The sequence below is a fragment of the Chionomys nivalis genome, chromosome 7, assembly GCF_950005125.1.
Source record: "Chionomys nivalis chromosome 7, mChiNiv1.1, whole genome shotgun sequence".
Classification (NCBI taxonomy): domain Eukaryota; kingdom Metazoa; phylum Chordata; class Mammalia; order Rodentia; family Cricetidae; genus Chionomys; species Chionomys nivalis.
In genome coordinates this window covers 11,355,822-11,376,920 of record NC_080092.1, presented here as the reverse complement: position 1 = coordinate 11,376,920, position 21,099 = coordinate 11,355,822, and the positions used below count along the sequence as shown (strand labels likewise).

General features: G+C 51.3%; 2 protein-coding genes and 1 non-coding gene across 5 annotated transcripts; all 3 read left to right on the top strand.

Moving 5' to 3' along the window:
- Positions 1 to 7,780: 7,780 nt before the first annotated feature.
- On the top strand, positions 7,781 to 15,683 carry Znf213 (zinc finger protein 213). Of its 3 annotated transcripts, none has more exons than XM_057774141.1 (7): positions 7,781 to 8,024; positions 9,989 to 10,490; positions 11,009 to 11,111; positions 11,498 to 11,568; positions 11,651 to 11,816; positions 12,933 to 13,590; positions 15,602 to 15,683. In XM_057774141.1, exons 2-7 carry the CDS (start codon positions 9,993 to 9,995, stop codon positions 15,630 to 15,632), a joined length of 1,527 nt encoding a protein of 508 aa, XP_057630124.1. In that variant the 5' UTR covers positions 7,781 to 8,024; positions 9,989 to 9,992; the 3' UTR covers positions 15,633 to 15,683. The 3 variants fall into 3 exon arrangements, with proteins under 3 accessions (XP_057630124.1, XP_057630126.1, XP_057630125.1); XM_057774142.1 differs by lacking the exon at positions 7,781 to 8,024 and adding an exon at positions 8,069 to 8,230; XM_057774143.1 differs by lacking the exon at positions 15,602 to 15,683 and having other exon boundaries at positions 12,933 to 14,419.
- A 42-nt stretch (positions 15,684 to 15,725) lies between these two features.
- LOC130877172 (caspase-14-like) lies at positions 15,726 to 20,050 on the top strand. The gene is made up of 10 exons (XM_057774144.1): positions 15,726 to 15,742; positions 15,827 to 16,022; positions 16,137 to 16,225; positions 17,002 to 17,112; positions 17,234 to 17,401; positions 17,636 to 17,858; positions 18,115 to 18,231; positions 18,570 to 18,617; positions 18,804 to 18,910; positions 19,587 to 20,050. Exons 2-10 carry the CDS (start codon positions 15,908 to 15,910, stop codon positions 19,692 to 19,694), a joined length of 1,086 nt encoding a protein of 361 aa, XP_057630127.1. The 5' UTR covers positions 15,726 to 15,742; positions 15,827 to 15,907; the 3' UTR covers positions 19,695 to 20,050.
- Positions 20,051 to 20,405: 355 nt separating this feature from the next.
- Positions 20,406 to 20,478, top strand: Trnar-ccg (transfer RNA arginine (anticodon CCG)). Its single transcript has one exon. It is a non-coding gene; the product is annotated as a tRNA-Arg (tRNA).
- The last annotated feature ends 621 nt before the right edge of the window (positions 20,479 to 21,099 follow it).

Here is a 21,099-nt window from a genome sequence, read left to right as displayed (position 1 = left end):
GCATGTGGCACACTCAAAAACCCAAACCAAACAAACATAAAATAGCTTATTCATTAAAATATAGCTTATTGAAATAATAAATGCACTGGGCATGTGGCACACCTTCAATCCCAGCCCTTGGCCAGCCTGGTCTATATAGCAAGTTCCAGGCCACCCAAGACTACAAAGAAGATCCTGTCTTTAAAAACAAACAAACAAACAAAAAAAACAAAAAACAAAAAACTTTTGAAACCTTAAAACAACAATCATACAATGACAAACCCACACCACCACCAAAATCAAACACACAGACTTGACCTTGGCCTCTACCTGTAGTCTGTGGATCAATATATTTGCTGAGCCAGTGTAAATAAACACACCAGGAAAATAAAAACAGTGGACGTTCTTAATTTCTTTTTATGCATGGCACAGAGAGAGGGTTCTTTCAGTGGTTGCCACTGCATTTTTTGCCTGTGCGTTTGTTTGTGAGAAGTCAACCTTGGGTGTCATTTTTTTGAGATAGGGTCTCTTACTGGGACTGGAGCTTGCTGTGTTTCCAGCTTTATAGACTGAACTCTTTCTCCAACCTGAATTCTTCTTTTGTTTTTGTGTGTTTTTTAATTTTGTTTTGTTTTTGTTTTTTTGAGACAGGGTTTTTTCTGTGTAGCCCTGGCTGTCCTGGAACTTGCTCTGTAGACCAGGCTGGCCTCTAACTCAGAGATTTGCATGTCTCTGCCTCCTGAATGCTGGGGTTAAAGGTGTGTGACACCACCGCCTGGCCTCTGAATTCTGTTTTCCAAAAACCTAAGGCATTGTACATCTCTCTGTTAATGTAGCTCACTTTCTTATGAGCCACCAAAGCCTCCTTAAGGCAGAGACGACTGTGATATTATTGTTCTTCATTTTATCCCCAGCCATCCGAATTGTATTTGTTCAAGGTGAATGTTCCCAGTGGCTGGGTTATTCACATCATGATCTGACCCTTTATGGTCCTGTATCCTTATCTATTTGAACAATATTCACTTAGGTGGAAGACCGATGAAAGGCAATGTTATGAACCTACAGAATGATCTGGAAACAGGAATCTGGGAGGTTGGGAGTGAAGGGGCCCAGAAGAGGTAGGCACCAGGGTCCCTCTTGCCTCAAGGAATTTCCTACAGAATTGCTAATCCCCCGACCTGCCCATGAATTTGCTTTTATAATTTTTATTTTTCTGTGAGGCTCTCTGGTTTTGCTCTCTCTGTAGTTCAGAGGATGACTTAGGGGAGTCACTTTTCTCCTTCCACCACGTGGGGCCCGGGGATGGAGCACAGGCTGTCAGTTTGTCCTTACCTGGAAAGTCAGCCCACAGGGCCTTGCTCTGGAGGTCTCACCAGCCCAGTCCCTCCTTTGTGGTGGACAGTGAAGGATCAGATCATCCACAGATCCACATTTTGGGCAGGCAGACTGTTCCCATCACCATCTCTTAGTTTACTGGCCCTGGAGATTCTAATGTTGGAGAATAAAAGCCGAAAATGGTTGCCTGAGCCAGGAACTAAGCTGAGACTTAAAAACACATAGATAAACACAGAGAGACAGAGTGTGTGTGTGTGTGTGTGTGTGTGTGTGTGAGAGAGAGAGAGAGAGAGAGAGAGAGAGAGAGAGAGAGAGAGAGATCACTCTTGATACAAGAGTGTCAGTGCCACTTTATTGTGCACAGGGGCAGCTTATATAGAAATCTTAGCCATGCCCAGCTACAGACTCATCAGCCTGCCATTAGGGTCTCGTGCTCAGATCAGCTGCAGGCAAAGAAAGTCAAGGGGCCTGGGATCTATAGCTCCCAACACGGGAGATTCTGCCATCCGTGGTGTGGGGCTGGGCTATGTGAGGGCTAAAGAAGATACTGTGTCTGCGCCTGCCCACGAGTAAACAAAAAGGTGACAGACTTTGGGTCCTCTGCCTCTGGGGCATCTCCCTCTAGATCCTGATTCTGTTCTGGACTCTAGTTCTAGATTCTGTCAAACTGATTTTTGGAGTATTTTGGAAGTCGGATTATTTTGAATTCCAGACCACAGCACTGTGTGATGGTCCGTTTTCTTCTCAGAACCCTGCTTTTTCAAAAAAGGCTTCCAAAAACTAAGTCAGGTGACTCAAGACCTCTAGAACAATGTTACTTCTCAGCATCTACTCAGCCCTGAAGCCAGGCTGCTGGTCCTGGAGCTGCGGGACAGCGTGGCCGACACTGCCATCTTGTGGCCACACCCGAGGAGCTGCTGCGGTCTGAGGAGCCAGTGAGGCCAGCTCCCACCAATGTGACTTCTTGGGGTTGGGGGTAATGCCCGCGGCCCCTCAGTAGCTTCTTTATACTGGGGTGCTCGCTGCCACTAGCGTGAATTCTATTCTTTGCATTTTTTGCTTTGGATTGATGGAAAATAAAATGAAAAAGAAAACAACCAACACTACCTTTTGAACAGCCTTTGTTTTGTGTGACCTCTGCAAAAAGTCCTGAGGTGGAATTGGCTTTCAAAAACGGAGACAGGGGAAATGAATGACGTGTGGATCCAGCAGAACCAGCATCTGGAAGGAAGGTGAGAGATAGGGCTTTGTTCCGGGTTTGGATTTTTGTGAGTGACCACCGGAAGCTTTGAAGGATGGCAGTGGAAGGGTTCACATGTAACCCACTCTCTGATGCGGGTGCACCTGGACACTGAATCGCGGAGCAGTAAATCGTGCTTGGGAGCCGGTGATGGCTCTGGAGCTGTGGCAGGCAAGGCGGTGCTATGATCTCTGGATGAGGAGGGAGCGGGTGATTCAAAACTCTCCTCAATTGGCTGGACAGGAGGAGCTAGGGCTGACCATTAGGCTTTTGGCTGCAGTACAGCCTAGAGGACTGAGCTGGAACCCAGGGACATTTAGGACAAGATAGGCGGTAGCTATAAGGTCTGCTGGACAGACTAGTTGGAGCTATCGAGCGGCTGAACCTGTTTAGAGGGGCCTTGAGCTCTTCTGATGGATCTGGGGACTTGAGTCTCTGCACCTCCTAGATTCTGACTGCCAGAGTTGTGCAGGGACCCTGAGCCCAGAAGCTGCACTAAGATTTTTTAGCATCTTGGGCCTGTCCCAGGCTGGGATTTAAAAGCTTGCCTATTCCTTCTGGGCCATCTGTTGTTGGAAAGAGAGGTTCAGTGACACAGGATCGCCCCTTCTAAGCTTTCCTACTCCCCCCGCCCCGGGCATCCTAAGATTTAGAAGATGCAATACTTTCTGGGCTTGATGCTCTCTTGAAGATCCCCAAATGGGGAACCATCAAAGGTGCTACAGAGGGCCAGAAGAGCCAGAGTGAGAGTTTGTGGCAAGCTCCAAGGCGAAGGCTGAGGACGTGCTGGTGGCTCCGGTCTTGCAGTGTGTGTGTACGTGTGTGTGTGTGTGTGTGTACGTGTGTGGATCAGGCAGCACTTGGGCTCCACTTATGAGACTGCATCATTTACCCCGGGATCTGTGCCACATCCATGGCTGTCTCGCCTGTGTGACAAAATGCCTCTCAGGTGGTGGCCATCTCAAAATGAGGGGCTCGTGCTTCCCGGAGCTTGGCCCCCAGCGGCTCCCTGGCAGTCTGCTCGAGTTGAGGTGCCTGATCAGCCTCAACGATCTCGTTCACTTTGTTCCTGGCGATGGTTTCTTGCATTGGCTCTATCTTTTCTTCTGTTCTACTTTTCTCTTGACAAACTTAATCTGTTCAAGGAACCAGGAAGCATTCCCAACGGCTCCTTGAATACGGAGGGACTGATGCGTCAGTCCCCTCCCTTGATTCAGGCCATTGATGTTAAGAGTCAGCTCGCTCTCTGGGGGAATTTATGGATACCCTCGAACAGAAAGGGCTCCATGATAGGAGATTTGGTAGAAGAAGGGTGAATTATGAAGGAAAATGTATGGAATGGCATGGAGAGGCTAGCCAGAATGAGAAACCCCTGGTGCATTTTAGATAGGAAAGAAAGGCAAGCTATTCTTGACAATATGAAGCCAGCCATTCAATATTGGAGCAAACCCTGGGGGTGGAATCCTGAAGAATGGTGTTTGGGTCACCTTGGTTACCTTGAGGGCAGATATGATTTAGGGCCATGAGAAAGCGCAGTTGGTCAGTGGCGTGAGACGAATTTCAGAGAAAAGCTCCGCCCACCTGGCCCTGACCGCAAGACTTGCTGAGAATTACTGCGTGTAATCATTTTTCTATGTAAGCTTTTATGTCTGCCAACTTCCTTCTGTAATCTCATAAAAATGATGCTTGAATTTTAGGAAAATTGCAGCAGATTCAAATTTTTTATTTATTTATTTATTATGTATACAATATTCTGTCTGTGTGTATGCCTACAGGCCAGAAGAGGGCACCAGACCCCATTACAGATGGTTGTGAGCCACCATGTGGTTGCTGGGAATTGAACTCAGGACCTTTGGAAGAGCAGGCAGTGCTCTTAACCTCTGAGCCATCTCTCCAGCCCCCAGATTCAAATTTCTTTAGAGTTGTGTCTGTCTGTCATTCGCCGAATCCTGGGTTCTCCTAAGCCTTCACCCCAGCTCTCCCTCGGTCTTCGATCTTCAAGAGAGTCAGTCCGCGGCAGATCTGCTTTGTGATAAAAGCAACATTCTCTTTTCTCAAGCCAGCTTCTGTTGTCACTGAAACCGAGCTCACACTATGGGCCATCTACTGGTGGCAGTGGGATGGGGAATGGGAGCAGGGAGTACCCGGAAGTCCTGCTTGGAAGCAGCGAGGGGAACCTGAGCCGGAAGCTGTGGAGGCCTGGATACCTGTATCATCTTTCAGGATGACACAGGCGGCTCAGATGACAGGAAGCAATTGTAGACTTACTACCTATGGAGAGCCAGAGGTCCTAGGCTCTGCACAAAGACTCTGAAACCCTTGAGGAAGGTGGCTAGCCTTCAAGTCACACAAGTTACATATGATCAAGCAACACTGTGATCAGGCTTGGAGGACACGAATGAATCAGGGCTTCTCCACAGCACACATGAGAAGCCCAGCTCCCCTAAACTACAGCTCAGGGGCTCTTCCCATCCAGAGCTGTCTGTCCTTCTGATGGACAACATGGGGTGTCTTCAGTCCTCACCTTACTTGACCTTTTTTGGGGGGGCACAGGTACACCTGCACTCACATATGTACAACACACACACACACACACACACACACACACACACACACACAACCTACAGAGTAAAAAGGATCCACTTAAATACATTTTTGGGGGGGACTGAGTGTAAATAAAATACCTCTGTAGTGGATGGCACTGTTTGTTTCTAGAAAGGAGATGCAGGTGAGGGAAGACTAAGAGGAGATTTCGCTGTAAGTACTTTACATTTGGAAGCTTGCACATAAATTATCAAATTATCAGTGCAGAGGAAAAATGTCAAAAGATGGATCGGTGAGGTAGCCTAACAGGTAAGGGTGCTTGCTGTCAAGCCTAAAGACCTGAGTTCTGCCCCCCCTCCCCCCCACAGTGGAGGAGAGAACCTGACTCCTGAGACTTGTTCTGACTTCTGTGCATGCTCCCCAAGTGAATGTGAAATTAACAAACCCACAAAAACTCTAAGAACTTTTGAGGCTCTAACTGGGGCTGGAGAATGGCTCACTGGTTAAGAGTGCTTCCATGGAACCTTTGAGGGGTCAAAAGCCCACAGCAATCCCTGCTATCTCGCTCTCCCTGCCTCCTACTTGTGGACCAAGATGTAAGGTCTCGGCCACTGCTCCAATGCCAAATCTGCCTGCCTGCTGCCTTGCTCCTCGCTGTGATGGTCATGGGCTCTAACCCTCGGTCATGGTGTTTCATCGCACCACACCAATAGAAAGTCACTAGGACACTTGGTTATAGCAAAGTCTAGGCCAGCCTGGGCTGTGTGAGGACTGTTTCAAAGATCCCCAAACCAAGCAACTGGGGCTGGAGAATTGCCCATCAGTGAGGAGTGCTTCCAGAGGACCTCTGTGTGGTTCCCAGCATGCATGCTGGGCAGCTTACATCCACCTATAACTCCAGCATCAGGGGATGCTGTACTCTCTTGCTCCATTGTACTCCACCACACACATGAACAAACCTTTAAACACAAAACCAAACACCCCAACCAAGCAAATCAAAAGTACGGTGGTTATTAGAGGGTTAAGAGAGGTTCTTGCACGTCAGTGTTTAACTGTGGCTGTTTTTATGTCAGCTTCACACAAGCTTGAGTTGTTTTGAAAGAGTAAACCTAAATTGGGAAAATGACCCCCACCAGATTGGCTTGTGGGCAAGCCTATGATGCATTTTTTTGGATTGATATTTAGTGTGGAAGGATACAGCTCACTGTGGGTGGTATGTGGGCTGGTGGTCCTGGATGCTCTAAGAAAGCAGGCTGAGCAAGCCATGAAGAGCAAGCCTGTAAGCAGTATCCTCCATGGCTTCTGCATCAGCTCCTGCCTCCAGGTTCCTGCTCTATTTGAGTTCCTGCCCTGACTTCCCTCAGCAATGGAGTGTGGCCTGAGAATTCTAAGCTGTAATAAATCCTTTCCTCCCAAGGTCGTTTAAGGTTGTGGTGTTTTATAACAGATACAGAAAACCTAAGACAGTGTTTAATGGGGTAGTTTAGATTTTCCAAGTTGAAAAGGAGATAGTCATAGCCACACACCAATGCAAAAACACTTTATTTTATTTTATTATTTGTTTGTTTGTTTATTGGTAGACGGGGCTTCTCTGTGTAGTCCTGGCTGTCCTGGAACTTATTTTGTAGACCAGGCTGTCCTCAAACTCAGAGCCCACCTGCCTCAACCTCCCAAGTGCTGGGCTTAGTGGTGTGCACCACCACCCTGGTTCTTAATGTTCTTTTTTTACAGTTCTTTCTATTTCTTGTCACTGTGTTACCAGCTCAGCCTTTACTACTCCAACTAGCCAAGACCACTCAAGAGTTTCCCTGGGACTAATACAGCAACACCAGGAGAGATGGCACTAGTATCTCCCTGTCTGCTGTGCACCCAATGGGTCTGCTTATATGCCGTGGGGAGGGGTGTTTGGACAATCACAGCCTTGTCTTTTAGCAATCAATCACAACAGAGAGAAGTGCTCCCTTTGTAGCCTTGGTGGACGGGGCTTCAGGCTTATCTAGAATTCAGAGGCTGGTGATAGCAAGAACTGACGCCTGTCTCAAACAGCCCTGGGGGAGGCTCCTCAGCTTTTATCTACGTGTAGTTTTCTCAAGGTGTCCATTGAGTGGGCGTTCCAGATAGCTGGTCACTCCGGCTGGGTGTGTGACTAACAATCCTTTTGCTCAAGGCGACGGGGGCTACAAGGGAGAGTCCAACGGTTGTCACACGGAGTCAAACTGCCCTTGTCTATTTATAGGAAAATAAACATCAAAGATGTTTACAAGACAAAGCTAACTCACCATTAACATCAATATTGCAACAATGCAGGAGTCCAGGCAGAGGTGGGCCTCCAGCTCAATGTCCCCAGGCATCAGGACTTCTGCTCCTGAGCTCAGTACAGATGGAAATGCCGGTAGGTGGGAAGGGGATGGTGCCCACGATGAAGGCTCCGCTCTAATTAGATTCCATTTTCCAGGAAGCTCCGAGATCTCCCAAGGACCTGATTTAGGATAAGTGCGACCCAGAAGGCGAAAATGAGACTTCGCCAAAGCTTAGGGTTTCCCAGATTGGCCAGCCGTGGGAATTCTCCCTGTCGATTGGCCAGCCACCTCTGACAAGCAGCGCTCGAGATGGTAAAAGTGCCAACGCTGGTCCTTGCGCATGCGCCTGCTGGCTTCCCAGCGATCTCCGCGCGGACTTCCGGCGCCGGGAGCTGGTGGGGAAGCTCCGAGCACCTGGCGGCTCGGGGCTGTGTGTCCTGGGGGCGGGACCGGAGCGTCGTGGCGCGCAGTCGGGCTTGCGGATTCGGCGCCCGAGGCGCAGGCCGAAGGGGACGCGTTCCTCTGGGCAGGGCGGCCGCGGGCGGCTCCTTGCTCTCCGGGTCCCCGTCGCTCTCGCCAGGCTGCTGGGACCGTCCCCTTTTCCCACGTCCTGCCGAGCGACCCTGGTGAGTCCGGGCCCTCTCCGAGGACACCTCCTCGGTCCCTGAAGGGTGAGGCAGAAGGCTCGACTGGAGAAGCGTAAATAAAGTGCTTGTAGTAGTGGAGAATTGGAAATCGCCCGGATGCATCACTCGGGTTGGTTCGGAAACTGCAGCACCCTCTTCTACTAATGAAGAAACGTTGCTAATTGAAAAACACAAAATCCAAAGTGGTATGCTCATAAGATCTCATTTATGTAAAGCACACATAAAGCACTTGTCGATTTTGAAGCTAACAATTTTCAGTAAAAGCACAGGGAAAAAATGCGGCCCGTCATATATGAGATTGTTAGTGAATCAAAAGAAACATGTCTTGGTATATTAACATTCCTTCTCGTTTTCTTAAATTATGATGCTCATGCTAGTTAGACTGTTGAGACAAAAAGGGCAAAAATTCAAATTACACTTTTGAGAATATTGTGAAGCAGTAGCAACATAAAATACAAACACATGCCATACATTCATATATAGTTGTGAATGAATGATGTCCATGAGGTATCTGATACCACCCTGTATCTGGAGTAAGAAGTTTCTGGAATTTGTAAGATTTGAAAGTTTTTTATTTTTTAAAGATTATTTTATGTTGTCTTGATTGTTTGCCTTCATGTAGTGCATAACATGCATGCAGGGTTTGAGAAGATCAATAGAGGGCGACAGATGCCCTGTAATTAGAATTAAAATAATTTTGAGCCTCCGTGTTGGTGCTGGGAATTTAATCCTCCGCCTCTGCGGGAGAAACACAGACTCTTAACCACTGAGCCATCTCTCCAGCCCTGTTGATTTGTAAGTTTTCAAATTTGAGAAAAATGACAGTGTGGTCTATCAGTGAAGGGACTCGAGACAACATTCATAACTAAACACGATGATAATAACTTTTTGAAACAGTTTTGCTCTATATCTCATACTGGTCTCTAACTTTGGGCGCTCTGGCTTTGTTCCTTACAGTTCTGGAATTCCAGATATATATCACCATGCATGTACCACTACATCCAGTGAAATTTTATAGCCTTTATGATGAAAAACATACCTTAAGAGTAGCTCGGTGTTGCTGGGTGGTGGTGGCACAGGCTTTAATCTCAGCACTCAGGAGGCAGAGGCAGGATCTCTGTGAGTTCAAGGCCAGTCTGGTCTAAAAAGTGAGTTCCAGGACAGCCAGGACTGTTACATAGAGAAAATAGAGAAACCCTGTCTTGAAATGCCACCCTCTCCCAACCAAAAAAGAAAAAAGAAAGAATAGCTCAGTGACTGAAGCTTTTTCTTTAGATTTTAGTTATGTTATGTGTATGAGTGTTTTACTGGCATAGATGTGTGTATATCATCGGCAGAACTGTTGCCTGAGGAAGTCAGAAAGAGGGGTTGGGTCCCCTAGAACTGGAGTTACAGTGAGTTGTGAGCCACCACATAGGTGCTGGGAGCCGAGCCTGGGTCCTCTGTAAGAGCAACAAATGCTCTTAACTTCTGAGCTCCCTCTTCGGCCTTCAATGATTTACATACACACACACCAGGATATCCTGTATCCAGGGCTAGCTTCAGACTTTATGTAGCTGAAGATTGCAAGTCTGTACCATCGCAGCCAGTTTAAAGTAGTGCTGGGCAACCAGTGTAACAACTGAGCCACAGCCACAGCTGGCTCAGGGAATCAATCTCCAGACTGCATAGACATACTTAATTCTGCTACTATGCTTGAACAGTTACTATAAATGAAGATAAAAATATGCTCATATCAGCAGAAGTGCTTCCAAATGAGTGAGGTTAGGTTCTTGCGGCCCAGATTTGGGGTGTCAGACGTGATAAAGGACTGTGGGTCTGATAGAGACAGTGAAGCCTAAAGAGCTTTAGAGGTACAAAAGGCTAAGTTGCCAGATCCCTAGACTTTGTTCCAGGCTGGCGTATTCCACTCTTCCTCAGATACTGTTCTGCTCTTTCTGTAGGCATATGTGTCCTGATGCCGGCCCAGCTGTCACCGAGAGCCCCTCTGGGAGACTGAAAGGGTCAGCTCTGGAGCCCCAGGCTAGGGTCGACTTAGGCCAGGGAATGGCATCCTTCCGGGAGCTCCAGGACCGTGCTCCTGCGGAGGAAGAAGGACTTCTGATTGTGAAGGTGGAAGATTGCTCTTGGGAGCAGGAACCTGCCCAGCAGGTGGACAGCGAGGATTCAGAAGCCTTCCGCCAGCGCTTCCGTCAGTTCTGCTACCAGGATGTGGCTGGGCCACAGGAAGCCTTCAGCCAGCTCTGGGAGCTCTGCTGCCGCTGGCTGCAGCCGGAGCAGCACAGCAAGGAGCAGATCCTGGAATTGCTGGTGCTGGAGCAGTTCCTGGCTGTGCTGCCAGGGGAGATCCAAGCCCAGGTGCAGAGACGGCACCTTGGGAGCGGCAAGGAAGCTGTCGCTTTGGTGAAGGACATACAGAATCAGTCGTTGAAAGCCGGGCCACAGGTGAAGGGTCCTTTCCATGTCTAGGAGCCTGAAGAGTTGAGGCCATCTTCATGGAGACAAATCTGTACAGGGAAGGGAAACACTGAGTCCAGGGAAGTACACACACACACACACACACACACACACACACACAATCCCAGTGCAGCATGGGATGCTTTTTCTGAAAGACAAGTCTTAAGTCAGGGGTACCCTGCAGTCTTGAGTCCTTGACGTTGGAAGCCTCTGAGGATATGCTAATGATCAGCTAGGGTGTGGGATTCTGCCTTGGCAGGAGGACCCCCCTCCCCCACACCACACCCACCTTTCTCCTTTGCTAAGTAGCTATAACTTTCGCCTTTTAGGGATTGTTTCTAGCCTCTTGATCAGGAAGTGTCACATTCTTCTCTGGTCTTTTCTGGGTCTCCATTTAATCTCTTGCCCCACCCAACCCTCAGGTTCCTAATGGGTGTATCTCCTACCTCCTCCCCCCCCCCCCCAGTCTGGTCTGTGCTAATGGGCTTATTACTGTTACTACACAGGATGAACCCTCTGAAGTGGAGCCTAAGGCAGCAGGCCAGGCACTCCAAACTCCACGGCCTCCCCAGAAGCAGCTCCCTGCACCCCAAGCGCGGCACAACCATGGTGAGTAAGACTCTTTGATCAAGCCGGGCGATGGTGGCGCACGCCTTTAATCCCAGCACTCGGGAGGCAGAGGCAGGCGGATCTCTGTGAGTTCAAGGCCAGCCTGGTCTACAAGAGCTAGTTCCAGGACAGGCTCCAAAACCACAGAGAAACCCTGTCTCGAAAAAGCAAAAAAAAAAAAAAAAAAAAAAGACTCTTTGATCAGCAGTGTGGCTACACAGGGCCTAGGTTTCTTCTCTACAATTGCCCTGAGGGTCACAGGCACAGGGAAGCCCAGTCACATGAGCACGCGTGCGCATGCATTTGGTGTGTGTACATGTGCAAGTGTAGATGAAGCCGTCAGTCTTGGCCCTTGACCTGTATGAAGCTCTGTTCTTTGCCTTCAGCTGAGCTTCCTGTTCTTAAAGAAGGACAGACAGGAGAGACGATGGATGTCTCCTTTGCCTCTGCAGTGCCTGTGAGTTAGCAGTCCCTTTGTTCCCTCAGAGGACTTGGTGCAGGTGAACATATAATTTGACCCCTCCCATCCCCATTCACAGCTGCCTGGGAGACCTCAGCTGAGTCATATCTCCTCATTCCAAAAACCTGTGGCATCAGGAGACATCCCTTTCTATTTTTCCCGAGAAGAATGGGACTCCCTGGACCCTGCTCAGAGGGATCTCTTCTGGGACATAAAGAGAGAGAACTCCCGGAATGCTGCCCTCGGTAAGCAGATCTATGGGGCCCTCTTTCTGCTGTGATCCTGGCTTTTCTCCCCTAACCAGGCTCTAAAGCTAGCCTTTTCTGAGTTTCCTCAACAGTCTCCTGAGATGCTCAAGTGACACATCTCTGTGGGTTTTGTGACCAGTGTTCTCTGTGCCAGCGCCATGCTGAGGGCTTGGAAGGGCATTTTCTCGTCAGATCTCAGTCTGGCGCATAGGAATATTTGTCCCCAGACAGCATTCTGAGATCCAGTGAGGTTGATGGGTCTTGTCAGCCACAGACATGCTAAAACCAAAACAAAAGCAAGCTAGCTGCACCCTAATATTTGAACTCACACTCTTTCTCAGCATCTTACTTATGTGGCGGCACTGTGAGTGGGTTGGGGTTCCTCCCTGACCAAAGCTGCTGTGTGTTGTGTCTGCAACACTGGAGCCTAAGGAATGAGGGGCCGCACTAGCTACACACGCTGGTGCCTTCAGTTTACAGGCAGGGAATGAGCCCTTGGCTTCAGCTGTGGTGAGTGACACTGGCCACAGGTTGGTTGCTTCTATGGAAGGATCAGCTCAGCAGCTCCCTAAGGCTACCTCAGAGCTGTTCTTTTGCTACCCTTTTATCATCTTCCCATTAAAAATGGACTTTTAGCTGGGCGGTGGTGGCGCACGCCTTTAATCCCAGCACTTGGGAGGCAAAGGCAGGCGGATCTCTGTGAGTTCGAGGCCAGCCTGGTCTACAAGAGCTAGTTCCAGGACAGCCTCCAATGCCACAGAGAAACCCTATCTCGAAAAACCAAAAATAAAATAAAATAAGAAAGTAAATAAAATGGACTTTTAAAATAAAATTACATTTTAATATTTTTATTTTGTGTGCAGTACAGAAAGGTGCATGTGTGGAGGTCAGAGGACGGCTTTCTGGAGTTGTTCCTTTCTCAATGTAGGTTCTGGGGGACAAAGCTCAGGCTTGGTGGTTAGGCTTGACAGCAGGTGACTGTATCCATTCAGCCATCTTGCTCGCCCATATGGTCGTTTTGTAGGACAGAAGTCTGGGCCACAGCAGCCTGAATCTCAAAACTTCCGGTCCCAGAGTCAAGGAGCATTAACGAGGCTTCTCCCCGCCTTGCAGGTTTGGGATCCAAAAGCCAGAACAAGAGATCTCCTCCAGAGGAGGCTGTGACAACATTGTCGGGACAGACTAACTGTGAAGTGACTATGTCCTTGAATCCCGAGGAGGCTGACACCGAGGTCTGGGAGACCAAGAACCCACAGAGGACAGCCGTGGGCCCGCTGGTGGTGGCGCATCGGGGGCGGCCGCCCACGCAAAGGCGCCAGTTTCGGGATTTAGTGACTGAGAAGCCGCACAGCTGCGGGCAGTGCGGGAAGCGCTTCCGCTGGGGCTCAGACCTAGCCCGGCACCAGCGAACACACACTGGTGAGAAGCCACACAAATGTCCTGAATGCGACAAGAGCTTCCGCAGCTCTTCGGACCTGGTGCGTCACCAGGGCGTGCACACTGGCGAGAAGCCCTTCTCCTGCTCTGAGTGTGGCAAGAGCTTCAGCCGCAGCGCCTACCTGACAGACCACCAGCGCATCCACACAGGGGAGAAGCCCTTCGGCTGCAGTGAGTGCGGGAAGAGCTTCTCATTGCGCTCCTACCTGCTGGACCACCAGCGTGTGCACACGGGCGAGCGGCCTTTTGGCTGTGGCGAGTGTGATAAGAGCTTCAAGCAGCGTGCACACCTCATCGCGCACCAGAGCCTACATTCCAAGACGGACCAACTCGGGTGAGTCGCCAGTGGGACCTGAGCAGTCCAGCGAGGTGGACACTCCCTGTGATTCTCCTGGTCTCTCTTTGTTCGTCTTGGAGAATTCTTCTCTTGCCTGTGACCACTGCCAGCCTATGGAAGGGACCCAAGGCCTCTGTACTCTGAACTGGCCTGCCTGCTCCCGGGATCTGCCTCCTGTCTCTCCCCTTCCTGCTCTGAATTTCTCTTCCACTTTTTGCCTGGAGTTTCACAGTTTCTAGTTGAGTATCAGGTGGTGTGAGGCCTCCCGGGCAGGACCTAGGGTTTCTCCCCAGGACCCTCCGGGCTTCCTTGGCTGGAGGCTATCTGTTTCTGTCTACTTGTGCCTTCCTTTGGGGACTGGCCTCCATCCTCAGGGGACTGTTTGGCTTTGGCAAGGACCATGGGCCCATACCAATGAGAATTTAGGTCCTGGGTTCAGTCTCAGCAGCTTCCTGGCCTTGACTCCCCACACTCCCCCACTTCCAACCTGTGACCCCTCTTTTCTGCCCCAACCCCAGGAAGCGCCTAGCTGTCGTGCTGTGAGCCCTGAGACACTGGCCTGCAGGTCTGGATGTTAGTGGAGGTGGTGGCTGTAGCAGCAGCTGGCTCTGGAGAACACCCATTCTTCCAGACGTGGGGCCTTTGTCGTACTTACATTAGCACTCTGTCAGTCAGCACTTTGTAGCTGACACCTGAGCACTGTATTCATGTTTTTAGTCTGCATTGCGTGCAGACTGACGTTAACAGGACAGCATAGACCCTCCAAAAGGGCTCAGCCCGGTGGGGTTCAGAAGGGTTTGAATAAACATGGACCTTTGCCTTGAGGCTGTCATTTTTTAGCTGGTTTTTCTGAGTCGGGCATGGGAGTTATCTTTTGGCTTGTTAACGCTGATGGTTGGGGTGTCTGCAGTCACCAGGGGGAGCCACATCTTGTACCTGCAGTCCTGTGCCTGACTCTCCTGTATCAGGAGTCAAGCATGACTTGAAGTCTGCCAGGTCCTCCTTCACTTGCAGTGGTAAAGTGAGCAAGGGGCCAAAGGGGAACTGACCGACCGAATGAGGGGACACACCTGCTGCTCTGTGGGATCAAGAAGTTGTCAGAGGGGTTAATTAGCTAAAAGGAGTCCAGCTTCTATTACCAGCCCCCAGTACAAGCTGGGGCCTACACCGAGCTGGTGGTGCATGGTCGGGGCCAGTCACTCCTTGTCTGATCTTGCTGATCCTCTAGGTTCATTCTGTCAGACTTAGGGGGCCTCTCTTGGGGATAGATAGAGACAAGATGTTCTGTCCCTTACTAACTGATTTATGCGTGCCAGCCTTTGTCCCCAGGGTCCCTCCTCTGCCAGTCCCCAGTATAGCACATCTGCCTTGTGGTCTCAACCTTCCCCATTTCCCACCTGAGACCCAGCAGGTTCCAGTCAGCTGTTCCTGCCTCTGCAAGCTCTGCACTGCTGTATGCTTGGACTTTGTGCACAGTCGCATGGAGGGTAGGGTGAAAGGGATGCTGGGAATAGTATGGGCTGTAGAGCTGGCAGCTCCCTCCTAAGGGAGACATGTAGGTGTGACACGATCAGATAGGACCATGGGCCAAGGACTAAGAATAGAATTGAGCTCAAGCTCGTGGCTCAGGTGGGAACACAGGAATGCCAGCCATTAACTTATCAGCCAGAGCTAGAGAAGGGAGCTAGGCTGGAGGAGTGGAGCCCAGGGTTACCAAAGAAGGGCAAAGTCCAGATGGGATCATAGCAGTTGATAGGAGGCAACGTGTAGAAAAGGGCAAGGATCGGGCCCCAGTGTGCCAGAGCCAGAGAGTAAGCTCTGGGCTTGGAGGAAGCCCCACTGGGCCTCATGGCCTTCCTGGTGTCTGGGACCCTGCAGGCGGCTGCACAGCTGGCAGATGCTTGGGACAGCTTGGGAAGACAGGTAGTGGGATGCTCTGCCTGGCTCAGTCCATTCTCAACGCCCAGCTGGGCTTCAGCCCAGCATAGCTCTGACTTTCCTTCCCCAGGGAAAATACAGGGTGCGGGGTTCAAGGGTAGCCTTGATACTCAGCAGTCCCGGGGTGTCTGCGGCTGCAGCTGCTGCCCTGGATGGTGTGTTCCAGGCTCTGGGCTTTGAAAACTGTGAGAAGAGGAAGGTCTCAGTCCAGGTGAGACTCACCCTACAACCTTCACCCTCTCCACAGCGCTCACCCTTAGCTGGGGCCTCACCAGACTTTGCCTCTTTCTTGTAGAGCTTCCATGAGGAGCTGAGTTTGTTCCGGGAGCAGCTGGATATCCAGAGGGGTGCTGTGGGGTGTGCCCTTGTGGTCTTGATGGCCCCCAGTGGGCAGCTGAGGCAGCCACAGCTGCTGGTTCAGGAGTTGAGTCGCTGTGGGGCCCTGCAGGGTTGCCCCAGAATCTTCCTGTTGCTCTCTAGTGGCCTCAAGGGTGAGTGTCTCGGCAGTGACCCCAGTTCTGGGAGGGAAAAGTGAAGGTGGGGATGAGCAGGAAAGCTGGGACCTTCTGGCTTACCTACACAGCCCTGTGGTGCTTCTCCCCCAGCTGCCTGGGAGCCTGAAGCTTTCCTCACGGGTCTGGGGGAAATCTGCAGCCAACATCCTCACTGGTCACTGCTGCAACTGCTGACGGAGGTGGGGGAACCCAGAAGAAGGGAAGGCGGGGCCTGTGTCTCCCTGGCTCCCCAGAGTTAAATTTTTGCACACTCTGTTGCATCTGTTCTGAAAACCTTTATCAGCTATACACATGCACGGGCTGCAGGACATGCCTTCACGCCTACATGGGACCACCAGACTCCAAACTTTCTCTATATCCTATGCCTTTGCCCGAAGTAGTCCCTGAAAGTGGTGTGCCCTCCCTGGTGGCCTGGCCAGTCTCACTGTCATCATGCTAACTTTCCTTGTGCTCTGGTATCTACAGTGAGACTTCTGCCTCACCCTTTGACACTCAAGCAGGCAGTGGCTGCTACCCTGTTGTACTGAAAGGGCCTTGTGACTGAGATGGGGGTTCGAACCTGAGGTCTGAACGTCTTACCGGGCAGTCCAATGGTGTCTGAGTGATATAGAAGTAAGAGCTGTAGACCCCAGCTCTGCTCCATAGCTCCCTCGGCCTAGCACCACCTCCTCCACAGACCTGTGCTTCTCCAGGGAGGGGCCTCCCTCTCTGTATTAATCCCTAGGGTGAGATAATGAATTTGAGTATGAATCAGAGCTTAGGTCTTGTTTAAGTCCATCCTGACCTCTGTGTTCCCCTCTACCTCCCTGCTATGTGACCTCCAAAGCCTGTAGTAGCTCTGAGCAGGCTAAGTTTCCCCTGGAGCCAAGAGCCTGACCCTCTTGCTTAGGATGTAGCCCACGCCCATCCCTAACAGCGCAGCTCTCTGAGGCGTCCGTGGGCCCTGCCCTCTCAGCTCTTTTGCAGAGTAGCTGAAGAGTCTGCTGGGGATACCTACTGCCCATTCTTTAGGACCTCCTTGCGGGGGACCCTGTGTTTGGGAGATGTGGAGCCCTGGAGGCCAGAGGTGAGAGGCTAGTCCTGTGTGGACAGTTGCAGGTTGGGTGGAGGCTGAGAGAGATACAGATGGGGAGAGGAGGAACTGGGGGTCCCCTCAGCCCACTGTGTGCCCCTAACTCTCTGTACAGTCAGACTCCAGACCAAGTGCACAGTATGACCTGTCTGGGACCAGGGCCGCCCTCCTACTGGCTGTGATTCAAGACCGGCTTGGGGCACAGCATGATGTGGCAGCACTGGTGAACCTGTGCCAGGCCTTAGGCTTCAAGGTCACCTTGAGGACAGACCCTACAGCTCAGGTCAGGGGAAGCCCAAAATTGGTAGTGCTTGGAAGGAAGGGTACCCCTCCCCTAGGACCCTGGAGTTTTCCTTGCTAGGTTTCTCCTGCATCACAGGCAGGAAGTACATCTGACAGTCACTTCCCCTGCCTTGGGAAGCCTGCTCTCCAAGGTCGAGGCTGAAGAAGTGGCCCCAGTCCCCTGAAGGGCAGTCAGAGGCTGGTTCAGACCTTGTCCTTGTCCTCACCACTTTAGGCATTCCGGGAGGAGCTGGTTCGGTTCCGGGAAAAGCTGGACGCTCACAAGGGCCCTGTGAGCTGTGCCCTGCTGGCCCTGATGGCCCACGGGGGGCCACAAGGGCAGTTGCTGGGGGTTGATGGGCAAGAAGTACAGTCTGAGATGTTGGTCCAGGAGCTGAACCGCTGCCAGGCACTGCGTGGCCGCCCCAAGGTCTTCCTGCTTCAGGCCTGCCGTGGGGGTAAGAGGCCCTGCCTCCAGCCCAACCAGCTCTCCTGGCTTTCCTCTGCCTGTCCTTGCCCCCCCCTTCCCACCCACCTCCTCCAGGAAGCCTGCGCACTAGCCTTTCCTCGCCCCTCCATCCTCTCCACAACCTTGAGCTTGTATGACTACTGCCAGCTCTACAAGCCTGGCCCACTATTAATATGGAGTCTGGATCACCCAGAAATATCCTGAGGTACCACTGAGTGAACATATCTGCCCCCCCCCTTCTCCAGGGAACAGGGACCCTGGTGTGGGGCCAAGAGCTCTCCCATGGTACAGGCGCTGGCTGCGAGCGCCCCCAGGCATCCCCACCCAGGCAGATGTTCTCCAGGTTCATGTTGATGCCCCAGGTGGGTCTGCTTTCTTTCTAGAGCCTGGGCTTGGCACACTGGTGGGAATCAGCCCTGGCATACTTCCAGGACTGTCATCTTGGGTTCTGTTATCCCCTCTGCCCCTTCTTTGCCAAGACTCAGGGAGGGACCTGACTGAGCCTCGCAGTTTGGAGTCAGCAAGGAGAACTCGCTTCTCTGAGTTCATACAGTCCAGGTGCTGTAAGGCTTGTGGCTCTCCGTCCGTCTTCCTTCCCTGCACTCTTTCCACTGCCCTGTGCTGCCCTTCAACCAGAGATGACAAACCCGAGGCAGGTGGAGTCCCAGGATGCCGGTAAAGGGAGTTGACTCTTTTGCAGGGAGCACTGGCCAAGCAGACATCCTTACTGTCTACTCAGCTGCTGAGGGTAAGAAGCCCGTGGTTGTTGCTAGACCTAGCTTCCTGCCCTGAGACCTGGAGTGACACCCAGATACCCAGAATACCCTCTGCCTGCCCGTCTCACTCTTCCACCCTCAATAGGCTTCTAGGGTTAGGATGCTAGAGGGAAGGAGCCCAAGACTGACTGACTCTTTGGCCTCATTCCTTGACATAGGCTGTGTGGCCTATCGGGACGAAGAAAAGGGCTCAGACTTTGTCCAGACGCTGGTGGAAGTCATGAGAGCCAACCCAGGAGGAGATCTCATTGAGCTGCTGACTGAGGTGTGAAGGGCGGGGGCAGGGATAAAGTCTGGGTTGGTGGTAGCAGCGTTCCCTTCACCCCCGCTTGCCCCAGGGAAAGGAGAAGGTGTGCTTGCACTCCCTCCCTCCCTCCCTCCCTCCCTCCCTCCCTCCCTCCCTCCCTCCCTCCCTTCCTCTCTTTCTCTCTCTTCCCCTCTCTTCCTTTATCCCTCCTCTCTCTCTCTCTCTCTCTCTCTCTCTCTCTCTCTCTCTGTCCCTCTCCCTTTCTTTCTAGAACAATAAACACCTTTATTACTAGGTGGGATCTCAGGCCCACACAATATGAAATGATCAAACACACATGGCACTTTGATCAGACCAACTCAGCAGATATACATATGGGGTGGAAGACTTTCCCACTGGGTGAGAGCAAGGAACTCATGTTAAACCTCTGGGGCAGTGTGAGGCTCAAAGACGATTAAGTAGTACTTGGAATTTTAGGCTTGCAGAACAACAAGACAAGAGCCGGGTGTTGTGGGGGCATGCGTGTAGCTGGAAGGTAGCGTCGGGATCTCCGAGTTTGCCACCAGCCTGGGTTACAGAGTGAGATTGTCTGAGAAAGCATCCCCTCCCCCACAAAGAAACCGCCAGCCGACAAGGACTGCGGTGGGTGTGCCAGACTGAGTCCCTCGGGCCCTAGCTGATTGTCACTCCTCAGGTGAACAGGAGGGTGTGTGAACTGGACGTGCTGGGGCCAGACAGTGATGAGCGGCGCAAGGCTTGCTTGGAGATCCGCAGCTCGCTCCGGCGCCGGCTCTGTTTATAGGATTGACTGTCCAGCTACTTCCGCTCCATCCTCCTTCAGCACTCTCAGCGTTGCAGCACCTTGGGTGTGGGAGCTCAGAAGCGTGCAATAAATACCTGTTCACGATGGTTGTGCTCCGAGAAATGCATGCTTTCTCTGAAATAAGTGAGATAAAGTACCTGGCACTCGATAGAGGAACAGCTGTGCTCCTGGGGACCAGAGGTTGGATTGGGGTTTGTGCCTCGCGTCCGGGACTATAGAACCTAACAGGGCTGGTCAGATATGCTGGGAGCGGCCTAAGGAGAAGAGTCCTGGGAAGGACCAGCTCAGGAATCGCAGTTATTTCCTGCCGAGTCCGCGGTGCGTGCGTTCCTCAACCTCCACCTGACTCGGGGTACCGAGGTGCGGGAGAAGCGAGCCAAGTCGGGTCTCAGACTGGAAGAGACCATTGCGGATACACCAGTGACGTGATGGCGCAAGCGGATGGGCTGTCCCTGATCCTGAGTTGAGGGCTAACAAATGGAGGAGATCAGAAAGACGAGCCTCTCAGATCCGGAGGGGCTTATGCTGGCGGACTGCCCAGGAAGGTTCATACTGATTCAAACTTGAGGCTCCCAAGCAGCTCTCACTAAATAGTTTAGCCCAGGGGCGGGACCTTTTTCCAGTTAAGTAAGCATGCGCAGTAGGCTCTTGAGCGTGCCTTATAGAGAGCTAAGATACTCACAGTTGTAGGGCCGCGTGGCCTAATGGATAAGGCGTCTGATTCCGGATCAGAAGATTGGGGGTTCGAGTCCCTTCGTGGTCGCTGCAAGTGTACGATTTTTACAAAAATTTCCCATTCTCAGATTTGCTTTCTTTTTACCCCAAGGCTCGGAGGACTCCCGATTTCCAGCGTGCTTGTAATCATCAGGTGAAGCTAGTTTAAACCAGACTATGAGCAGTACGAATTAGCGCCGGGGAAAGGAAAACAAAAGAAGCCAGATTGGGTTGCTTGCGGCAGAGTGGGAGTTAACTGTCCAAGAGGAAGCCAAAGACACTTGGATTAAGAAATTCAGTAGGCAGCTACGATGAGAAACCCTGTCTCCAAAAACTAAACAACTAGACTAGGCTATCCGGTTGATTGCACAATGTGGTGGATGCAGGTGACGTCACTGAACAGGACGTCAATTAAAGCAGTAAATTTGGTTTATGTATATGTCCACAGCTCTAAAATCCGTGGAAACAATCTAACAGGTTAGGTTTCTTACGATGCAAAGGTGTCCTGTCCAGGAAATCCCACCCTGCATTTGGGAGGTGGAGGCAGGAGAGTTAAAGGCCAGTCTTGTTTCAACAACAACAACAACAACAACAACAACAAGAAGCCGTCTCCTTACAGGTTTTAAATAGCAAGAATATGTCCAGGATTGAGTTGACATTTCTCCTGGGG